Source organism: Melopsittacus undulatus, chromosome Z, assembly GCF_012275295.1.
Source record: "Melopsittacus undulatus isolate bMelUnd1 chromosome Z, bMelUnd1.mat.Z, whole genome shotgun sequence".
Lineage (NCBI taxonomy): Eukaryota > Metazoa > Chordata > Aves > Psittaciformes > Psittaculidae > Melopsittacus > Melopsittacus undulatus.
Genome location: NC_047557.1, coordinates 74,931,916 through 74,943,350, shown reverse-complemented (window position 1 = coordinate 74,943,350; position 11,435 = coordinate 74,931,916). Strand labels below are relative to the sequence as shown.

At 43.4% G+C, this 11,435-nt stretch overlaps 1 protein-coding gene across 1 annotated transcript in view; it reads left to right on the top strand.

The window, feature by feature from the left end:
- Nucleotides 1-2,763: 2,763 nt before the first annotated feature.
- Nucleotides 2,764-11,435, top strand: part of EDIL3 (EGF like repeats and discoidin domains 3) — a 262,647-nt gene continuing 253,975 nt past the window's right edge. The window contains exon 1 of the mRNA XM_034072882.1: nucleotides 2,764-3,085. Within this exon, the coding sequence (XP_033928773.1) occupies nucleotides 3,019-3,085 (67 nt within the window). The 5' untranslated portion in view covers nucleotides 2,764-3,018. The remainder of the gene's footprint in view (nucleotides 3,086-11,435) is intronic.

Here is an 11,435-nt window from a genome sequence, read left to right as displayed (position 1 = left end):
TACATATCAGAAGACCCATATTAAGAAAACCTATGTTTGATTTTGGAGGGACAGTCTGTACCTTGTGGCCATTCTCACAGCACCCAGTTGGAGCACGACATTGCATTGTTCTGTGCTAAACAACTGGGCTAGAAGAAAGTCATGGTACAAGGGGGAGTTCCTGCATGGTCCTTCCTGAAACACAGGCTAAAAGTAGTACATGAAGAGGAGCCTAGCACAGAGGGCAGTAAGAAAGCTGCAGGAACAGTGTGATTCCTCTGAGGTGGGGAGATAAATCATGTTGAACAAAAACTTACTCAAAATCTGAAAACAAAAGGCATTTCACTTTAGGTAAGAACTGAACATAAAAGCCTTTTGTTGTTTCATCCCTTTTGGCTGAATAAACAATGCCTGGCTTTGAAGAAGCTGTATCTGTGTCATTTTAATCAGCTGCTAGTCACAGGTTCTCAGTGGAAAAAGGCATCCCAGTACCAAATATAGTTAGGTCCTTTAGATTTACCGTAATTGGGGAAATAAAGAGGCTGTATTACAGGATTATTCCCTCAAGAAGAATTAAAAAGAAAGGCAAAACTGCCACTTGGGGGTGCAGGCATTCTGGGCTGCCACAGCCGCTGAAGTACAGCTTGCCTTATAATTATGACAGCTGGATTCTTGGTTGTAAAACAGAGATAAGCAGCAAAATTAGCGCAGTTATGGAGAAATGATGTATTAATATCAGAAGCTTTATTAAGGCTGCCTAAATTTCCACCATCTCTGTATTGACAGTAAAGCAAACCCTCAAGGAGGAACAGAACTATTTTGTTTCCAAACAGTAGTTCTTCGGGGATATCTCTGGCATGGAGACTGATGTGTAGAACTGAAGCTGCTGTAGAAGATGCAATTGCATAGTATGTCTGTGCAGCAGAACGAAGGCGTAACTGCAGCCCATGCGGGTGCTGCCAGTTGAATTGTGCTAGGACATGGAGGAGTGAAGACAGCAAAAGTTGTGGTGAATGCTACCAGGTAGTGCATGTGCAGGAAGATATGCTGGACTGAACCCTGTGCTTTAACATACCTTCTTTGCTAGTGTGTGCTTCATCAGTGGTGGCAGGGATTTTTGTGTGTTTTTTTTTTTTTCTTTTATCTGTCTCTGAGAGCCGCCAGGGAGGCTTGAACCTCTGTGATTAGTGAAGTGCATGCCTGTGCTCTGTATGCAAGCAGAAAATGCTCTGGGATCCTGGGTGTAAAATTCTATATATGAACATGTGATTATTTCTGGTAATCTCATAGTTTAAACAATGCAAAAAAAAAAAAAATCCTGATCTTTTTAATTCTTCCCTGACAATGCAATGTCTTGAAACTCAAATACTTCCAATGTCAGGGAAAAACGCCATCAAGTGAAAGCGTAGATGTAAAACCAGAGCTGTAGGGAAGGGCTGTCACCCTGCCACTTACAGGCATTTAATGGTAGACAAAGGGCTTGTACAAAGGAAACTATTGTGAGATGCTAGCCAAAGGAGACAGATTAGACGATTTAAACGGGTAGTTTCCAGTCTTAATTTCATGTCTCTCCTTGTTGTCATACAAGTAGCCTGGACATTCTGTTTGTATCTACAGAAATGTTTCTCAACAGCCTAATGCTATTAAGTGCATTCTTCTCACTCAGCAATTGCATTACCGTTTAACATTAATATGGGCTCTTTTACTTTGAGGGCATGTAGAGGGGATGCAAATTACAGATTTAAAGTACATGAAGAGCCTTTTGACTCCCACTGGGCAATTAGCACTTATATTTCACTCTAGTAGATATTTGGGGGGGGGGGGGGGGGGGGGGGGGGGGGGGGGGAGGTGGGGGGGGGGGGGGGGGGGGGGGGGGGGGGGGGGAGAGGAGGTGGAATGGAGGGAGGGAAGGGGCGGGGCGGAGAATACCGTGGGTGGTGGTCTGGTTTCGTCCATCCTGGATCCTTTCAGCAAGGGCCAGGATGACATCCTGCCTGGGGAAATAGGTGGAATATCGGAAGTTCCCTATTGGGTGTTAAGAGGGGACTAGGTTAATTGTAAATCAGCCTTTCAATATCTAAAGAGGACTTACAAGATAGCTGTACAGGGGCATGGCTTTAACCTGACAGAGGGGAGACTGAGACGAGATCTCAGGAAGAAATTCTGCCCCTGTGAGGGTGGTGAGGCCTCGGCACGGGGTGCCCAGAGAAGCTGTTGCTGCCCCATCCCTGGCAATGCTCAAGGCCAGGTTGGACGCGGCTTGGAGCAACCTGGTCTAGAGAGTGGTGTCCCTCGCCGTGACAGCGGTTGGATCTGGATGAGCTTTAAGGTCCCTTCCAACCCAAACCACTCTGTGATGCCCAGGTTTGAAACTGCGCACGACAAAGTGCTGGGCTTAGGTGACATCCACAAGATAAAAGTTTGTGGAGGGCACAGTTACCTCTGGGAACCACACCGGCCAGCGTCAGCTCCCTGACAGATGAGGTCACCTACCCAGGGTGACTACAGGAACAATCGCGACATGATTTGTTGCGGAAGAGGAGCTGGGGCGGTGTAGTCCTGAGCCAGCGGAGGGGCGCAGAACGGGCTGTGGAGGAGAGTGGGGGAGCCGCCTCTTTTGCCCCCTTCTTTGCCACCGTTCCTCGGCAACTCCGGCCGCAGCAGCAGGGGAGGCGCGGCTGGGGCGGAGCTAGGTGCGGGCGGAGCGGGCGGAGCGGATGCGGGCGCGGGCGCGGGCGCGCAGGAGGCGGTGAAGAGGAGGAGGAGGAGGAGAAGGAAGAGAAGGAAGAGACGGCGGGACGGAGAGACGGAGCGGGCGGGCCAGGCCATGCTGGAGGCGCGGCGGCACCTGGCGGGAGCGTAGTGTCGAAGGGTGGCAGGGCAGCCTCAGAGCTGCTCGTAGGGCGGGGACCGACCCGACCGTACCCGACCGCGCCCGACCGCGCCGGGGCTCTGCCACCTCCGTTCACCCATCCATTTATCCCTCCTTCTTTCCTCCCTTCCTTCGGCAGAAGCGGAGCGTCCGCGGAGCAGAGGAGCATGAGCGGCGCGGTGCTGGTCTGGCTGGTTCTCTGCGGGAGCCTGGCGGCACCGCGCCTCACTCGAGGTGAGCGGACGGGCAGCGGCGACGGGAGGTTGGGGGTGGGGGGGTCGAGGCAGGGCTGGAGCTTTCGCAGAGTCGGAGCTCAAGTACGCGGGGGGATTGCGGAGACTGCTGTCGGTCGGGTGTCTCCGTCTGAGCTTGTCTTTTCTTCTTTAGTTTAATTAACATCCCCCTCCCCCTTATCTCTTTCAAATAGAAGCCGAAGAAAGATCCGCCCTCAGTCATGTTCTGTTTTGAAACTCCGCTTAATTAGAGGGAACAGAAATGCTATGAGAGCTTAAATGTAATCCAGATGAGCGGCTGGGAAGATTTAATAATATCCGCAGAGCTGTCCACATCTCTTTTCTCTTCTTGCCACCCCTCCATCCCCAGTCACCGGTCTTCTTTTTAATCTGAAGGCTGTTAGTGCTGAGCTAACGGAGATCCAGCAAACTGCGGAAACAGTTTGCAAGCACGGCTTTAGCATCTCGCAGCAGCGACAGAATCCTTGTCAGGCGACGCTTTTCCTGCCTCTTTCAAGCTAGGGCACTTCCATCCAAAACATCAGCGGCTCCTTCTCTGTGTCTCGTTCTAACCCCCCCCCCCCCCCCCCCCCCCCCCCCCCCCCCCCCAATAACCCAGACCTTCAAAACAACACAAAACAAGCTATCAGAACAAAACCAGAAAGATTCGAACCCAACCCTACCTCAGGAAAATAACTTCATAGCTCTTAGGAGTTCTTTTAATTATTATGTAGAGTGATTTATTTAGTATCGGGTTTCTCCTCCACGCCTTAAAAAAAGTTGTCGGAGCTCACCTTGCACGCAGCCGGGCGCGGTGGGGTGGTGACGGTGATGATGACCGGGGTACAGGGGGAAGGTGCCAGGGGCCGTCGGGGTATCCTCTCTGCCCGTCCCGTCCGCTCCCTTCTGGGGAAGGGGACGCAGCCCAGGCACAGGGAGCGGCCTGGGTCCTCTCCACGCTGATACCTCGCCCCACAGCGCGAATTCCCTGTAGGGGCTCCCCCGTGTCCCGTTCCCCCCCTTCCACTACCCACTGCGCCGAGGATGCTCATCCTTTCCGTGCCGGACCAGGATTGGGGGAGTCTGTTTCTATGGTCCTGGCTCTATCTTCCCAAAGCTTAGCGAGCGACTGGGATCATAATGAGTAGCGGTATATTTGTTGGCTTTTTTGACCCGTTCCCGTCGTTATTCACGCTTTTTCCTTTAAAATGAAACCAGTGTATCAGTAAAAATTGAATATTTCATTAGATCTTACATTATTTAGCACAGTGGCTTCTCAGAACCCAGTAACATTCACCCAGTTGCTGCCAGCATGTGATAGCTTATGCAATATATTCTTGTACTTTCAGTTTAAGCCTAAAGTCTTCTAAGCAAAAATGCTGTATCTGACAGGGTCTGGTCTTGTCATAAGTACATTGCATTGGGCATCTGTAGGACTTGCCGCAGCACACATTTGAGACGAATTTCCATGTAAATTTAGTCTTGCCATGTTTTTAGTTAACTTCGGCACAGAGAACTTAAGATTTTCTAGTAAAGTGAAATAGGAAGGGAGAAACACCTATTTGCTCCATGGTTGCTTAAGCTGCAACTGTTAAAGATTTGTCCTTGGCTTTCAAAATGAAACAGAAGAAAATGAGACAGTCTTTTTTTTTTTTTTCCTCTTTTTTATGCTGAAACCGAATAAAATGTTGCTTGATAGGTCTGGTATACTGGGTTAATTTTGCTCACTGTTATAATGTTTACTTTTAATAGATCCTCTCCAAGTTATGATGACACTAAGCACCATAAGTATCGAACTCTTTAGAGAGCATGTTTTGAATAGCACAAAACTTTTTGTACATTGAACATTATATTTGAATATTACTTGATGAGTTCATTTGTTTAATGGTGTATAATGAAAACCTGTGGTAGCTTCATGCATGCAGTGGCCAGTTCTTCACTGTATTTTGGGGAAAATTCCAACTGCAGATGAAAGTTATGTCATGTAGTTCATTATTGACTTGTTTTTCCAAGTCTGCTGTTAAGGAAAAATGCCAACTGCTTTTTTATTGGAGCTCTGCACAGTAATGATGGAGGTCAAATCCAGTTGATTCATGATATCTTAAAACTCTTTTGCTTTCTGCGCTGAAACACATCCATAGTATATCGACAACTTTGGTTTGGTTTATTTTTTTTTGTTTTCCTTTTTTTTTTTTTTTTTAAGAGGGAGAGAGAAGCAGGGAGAGAAAGATAGAGAGAGAGAGAGATGATCATGAAAATGTCATCCCAGTGGAAGACTGGAATTTTCTTCCTTGTAGCCCATCTGATAAATTTGCAATCTCATGCACTGTAACAGGAGACTGATATTCAGAGATGTATTTATATGCATGTATATGATGAAACTGGGATTCAAAGGTGCAGTGACTTCTACCCCTTAGTTTACAAGAAAGATGCATGTGCGTTTTTAATAAGGAATGTCCTTTTATATGTACCACAAAACAGCGTAAAGGTTTCACATTTGCTGTCGTTGTTGCTTCTTGGTCAAATTTGAGCGTGAGCCAATCTGGTGTTCCGAACAGACAGTACCTGCAAGGGTGACTACAGAGACTGCAAGAGATTATTTCAGATGAAAGAAATATGGTGCATCTCACCTATAGTAATACAGGTTTCTGAGTCCCACTGTGCATTGTTTTTAGGAACAAACAAGCCAACACCTTTCAAAACAGTCAGTGAAGATTGGCATCAAATGAAGACAGAATTTAAAATGAGTGGCTATTCTAGTCCCCAGATTTATCTCATGGAATGGGTAACTAAACTGATTGGCCACGGTACTGGTGCTGTAAGTGCATAGCAAATTGTTATATTCCATGTGCATGTGTTAAATGTCTTTGCAACAGGATTTTCTGAATCCTGACAAATAAAGGCATCTGAGTTGCCTTTCGTGTGAAGCAGATCCTTAAATTGTACCATACTTTTTCACTTAGCCTGTTGCTGAATTTTCATGTATGGTTTCCCTCAACATGATTTTGATATTGCCAAAACCAGGCAAATCTAGTTCATTATTTTATGACTGTCCTCTCAGCCCAAGATAAGAACTTTCCAGGAACTGTTTCAAAGATGTTGCTTTTTTTTTTCCATTACAGTGGGAGCCTTCAGTCTCTCTGAGGTTTACAAGTTTCTGTAACACCTCTTTCTGCAGCTGGAATGAGCTGCAAGGAGTAAAAGTGCTGAGAAACAAGACAGGTAAACTGTAGCCTTGTTCTTATGTAACTATACCAAAAGGCTGGAAAGATCACAGAGACTTCTAAAGACCAAAATTCTTCTGTTTTACTGAATGCCCTTGCATCTTTGGATGGTATCTTCTTCTGTACAGACTGCTGACAGTGTGACCCTGCATAATGATTTTCACTGTTCTTTTAACAAATTACATTTGTATTCAAATTGATTTTCCATGACTGCTTATATAGCCTCCAGAAAGCTTACAGCAGATATACTATTGCATCCTGTACGTGTCTGGTCAGCCTAGGACAGAATTTGATGTCAAGCCATGCATTATTATAACTGGAATTAATAGTCCTGGTGATATTAGTTGAATTCTTTTAAGTGTCCGTCTTCCTCTTTCTGTGATCATCGTGATTTTGTCCTTTGTCCTTTGTGTATTTTTTCAAAGGATATACTTTATACAAGGTTGAGTGTCAATGGCAGCATAGTGAAAAGGGGCACTTTCTTATTTTCCCTTCTTCACGTTTTCTCAATTACCATCCAGCTGAAAATTGAGGAAAAGATCCTCTTTGGAATTTATTTCAAAAGACAGTTGTTTTTTATGGAGAGGTAGATTTTTATGCCTTGAATTGGCTGTTTATACAGTTCATGTCTATACAGCAGTGGTGACAAACTCACAGCCTGGTATCCTTTCAGTGTAAGTAAAGATATTGGAGAAATGGTGTTTAAGAAATTGAAAATGTCAGAAATAAATCTATGTTATTCTCAAATTTGTTATGAGCCACACAGGAGTTACCATGTGTTTTTCAATGTTTTGGGTTTTTACATATTTCAAACTTATGTAAGGCACATAGCAATATATCTGAAATCTTAAAGGGTGGTCTGTGTCATATTTCAGGTGTCACTGGGCTTCTTTGTAGCATACTTAAAGCCCGTCTGCCTTGAGTTTGTAAGCATACGTGCTTAAAACAAAACAAAATTAATTCATTTCAACCTTCAGAACAGATTCATGGTGAAAATATGACTTTATTTTTTTTTGGCCAGAGGATATGTTAAACACTAAAAGTTCAAACCCGTTATGGGGTTATGAGAACCTTAACATCTGCAAACTTAAAGCTTTGGAAAATGTTGTCTTATGTTGGAAGACCTACACACATTTTCGATTTAAAGGGAGTGAAGGAATAACACAGGGGAACGCCAACATCAGCCTGAATTCAGTCTGTGATATCAGCCCGAGGCATAAGTGATAATGGCTCTAGGTTTCTTTCTTTATAGGGAATTTAGATCTTTTGTTAAAGGGAGGGCTGGTCACTGTGGGTAGTGACGATAAGGTATGGTTAATTTTGTAATGATACGGTGTGTAGGGGGTAAAGCAGCTTTTGTACCATTCTTATTGCAGGTCTGGAGCATGGAAGCCTGAGAACAGTAGCTGCAGTTGTAGACCTGGGTGCTGGATGTTACTGAAAGCAGGGACAGAGCTAGCAGCTGCTGCCCTAAAAATGTGGAGGTGCAAAATTTGTGCTTATCTTCTCATGGCTTGGGATTTTATTAAATCTCAGTTTTGGTGTTGTGGCAATATACTTGAGGGGTTTCTCTGTTCATTTGTGTGGATTGTTTTCTCTTTAATCAGCAAGCTGTGTTACCTTGCATCACAGTGGGGGTGTTCTACTATTTCAAGTTTTGAAAGCTGAGAAATGAAACAGACAGTGATTATCTAATAAAGTCTCTAGCTAATCTAGCTAATAATTGCAGTATGTGGTGTGTGAGTGAATGCATTATATGAAACACACATGAAAACAACTTAATTTTCACAGTATATAATGGCTATATGCACACATATTGTGGGCATATCCACTTCAGATTGCATACAGAGGAGTTGCATTCACTTAGGTGCCACACGTCTAGTCTCAAACACTTGGGTATTGTGAGATAAGAGGTCTGTATTTCAAGTCAAAATTCACTATATTCAACAAAAACAATGAATGTCTGAAACTGTTTCTTGAGACTAGTGATAGCATTTCTCACTTCCCTCCCTCTCCAAAACTTTCTAATAAGAAGCCATTTTGTGACTGAATTTATGCGCTGAGTTTGGTGCAGTGGTTTGAAAATGGAGAAGGAAGTACTCATTTGTCTCTGCCGTTGGAATGGGGGAATCCTGGAATATCTCTGCATTAGCAGTGGAACATCCCATAGCAGCAGAACATCAAAATTTCAGTTTTAGGAGTTAGGATTTTAACCACAGTACTTAAAGCAGTAAAGTACACGGATGACATCAGGGAGGAGCAGCAGATGGATTAGCAGGAACTAGAGGATCTGCTTTTGTTATGCAGAGCCCAAGCAGGAGGTCTGCACATCCCACCAGGTAACGAGATGTGAAGGAAAGATTTGTGACTGCTTCAGTTTTATGTATGTGACCTTGGAGGACAAAGGGAAGAGGGAGAGGAGCCTTGTAAGTTCGAAGTGAGTGCACACTGTTGCTTCTTGTCCCAGGTGATAACATGGGACCAGATCCAGAGGTATAACCCATCCAGTGTGTAGTGTCTGCATCGGGTTGTGACTCTTGATTTAAAGCTCTGGAGAAATTTGCAAAACCAAAAATTCTTTACCAGAACATTGCAATTCTGTACATACAAAAGTTCAACCAGTAATCAGTCTTTTCTGTCCTCCTCTGATGTTTATCTTGCATAGCTGGGACATGGGCAGCATAAAATCATAGAATCACAGGCTGGTTTGGGTTGGAAAGGACCTTAAAAATTGTCTAGTTCCAACTCCCTGCTGCGGGCAGGGACACCTGGTTGCTTAAATCCCAGTCCAGTCTGGCTTTAAACAGTTCCAGGCTTCAGGTTGACTTTTGAGTGGTTCAGACTACAGGTTTGTATCTCAAGAGTTTCAAATTTTTTGTTTCAGTACAGGGCAGGACTTTTTCAGTGTTTTGCATATAATCACCTTTCCTTCTTCCAATCCTGCTACCCTTGCAACTAATTTTTTCCCTGAATTTTTTTCAGGTGTTTTCAACAATAGAAGGCATTTGTGTGTAGCCAGATTGTGGCCGCATACTGCAAGATAAAGTCACATATGCAGAGGACTTTTTTTTGTCTTTGAGTGTTCTTACAGTAGTAACTTTCTGACAGGGACAAAAAAAACCTGAAAGAGATAATTGCTTTGCCAATTTTTAGTTGCAGTAATTTTATTTGCCATGCTTCTGTGTAGGAAGGCTGACAAAATATCTACAGAAACTGATTTTTTTCCTATCATTATCAAGATGCTGTGTCAACCTGTATAATTATGGAGAGCTGTGACAGCAGTGTGTAAATAACAGTAATTTCTGCCATCTGATTACTCATGTCTTACTTTTCTGCAACAGTGAAGCTACAACACACAGTATAAGAAATACTTTTGGATAACACTTATATGCACCATGTGTGAGTGTGAAAAAATAGAAAATAGAAGGCATTTGATTTATTTTTAATACTTAGATCTCTCAGCCTGTCTCTCCCTGTTCAACAGTCTCTATCACTGCTGGATATCACTGCACACAACCAACCCCTTTAATCCAGGCTTCCCCTCTGATTATTCTCTGTTACAATCCCATAGTCCATACTGCTTTAATCTGTTTGCCAGTTTGTTTTTTTTTTTTTTTTTCTAGTTGAGTGTTCCATTTGCAGACAGTGGTCTGGGCTCTGAGACTGATTTTTTTTATTTTTATTTTTTTAACACACTTTGCAGCTTAGGCTTTTGAAACAGAGATGGTGAAAATACTATTTGGTATGTAACTTTATCAGATTCTGTATTTACGTGAGGAATTGCACACGATAGCCTTGTAAGGGCTTTTCTAGGTTAACAGTGAAGACCTAGTAGCTGATTGCTTTCAGTTACTATTCCAGAACTATTTTAAAATCAGAGAACATCCATTTTTTTGAACAATTTTAAGGGAAGATTAGATTAATACTGTGAATAGTACACAGTGTTGGTGGGGAAATTACATTCTGCTGTCATGGGAAGTAGCTAAAATGATGCAGCAGTTCTCTTCTATGGTACTCCTATATATATATTACCTTAATGATGCTTCTGTCCTATTTCTCTGATTTTTTTTTTGTTATGGCTTGCCTTCTGACCTCATACAGGATGATACATCATTTATATGTAGTCCTTCAGGATAAAGATCATCCTCTTTAATAATGGCTTTCTTTTTCCTGAGTGTGATCAAGCCCATCCTATTGTAACCTCTTTGTTCACCAGGCTCCTCTTTAACCTGGTGTCCTTGTTCAGGGGTGTGTTTTGCTCTAGAAATTTCTCTAAGCAATGCTGCATCTTTGTACTGTTGCACACTTGTGCACTTTGGTTCCTTCCTGTGCACTCTGCTTCCTCTTCCTATGGTGGTTTCACTTAATGACAAACCTTTCTCCAGAGGTGGGTCTGGTGGTTCTGCACATGTCTAATGTCATAGTGGACAGCCTGGGATCAAAAGAAAAAGTTAACTGAAACAATGTCAGACATATTTGGGAATGTAGTCTCAGAGATGTATCTCTTCTTCTGTGAAATCTGTTGGGGAGAAAAATCAAAGCAACATTCTGAGTAAGAGTCGCAGTAAAGCGTGATTGACTACATAAACTGGTGTAATATCAAGACTACATCTGTATTGCTTCACGTAGCAAGGGCATTTACTACTTTAGTTTGCCTTCCTCTCTTTCAGTGTAGTTGAATAATTATATGGTAATAGACATATAAAATGCTGAGCATGAGTAGAAGTAGAGTAGTAAGAAGTGTAGTGTTGACCTGTGGTTCAGTGTAGTAAGAAGTATAGTGTTGACCTGTGGTTCAGAGTACCTTGGCCATTGAAAGGGTCTGTAGGATACTTCCTAAGTCTCCATAGCTTGTTACTGCTAATGAGCAACTCTGCCATGTGAAATTTGATGGTACAGCCAAGCCCACCCAGTTGTTCGTTGTTACTGACTCTTCCGTAATTTCAGGACTGGTGATGAGCAGTAAAACCCTTCATTTTTATGCTATGGTAGTTTCCTGGTAGTTTGTCTTGTTGGGATGACTTAAGGCAGGATCAGACAAGCCCCAGCGAGGAAGGATGATGGGAAAAGGGAGTGAGGAGCAAGGTACATGGGACTGTTGGACACCAGATGTGTCCTTACCTAGTT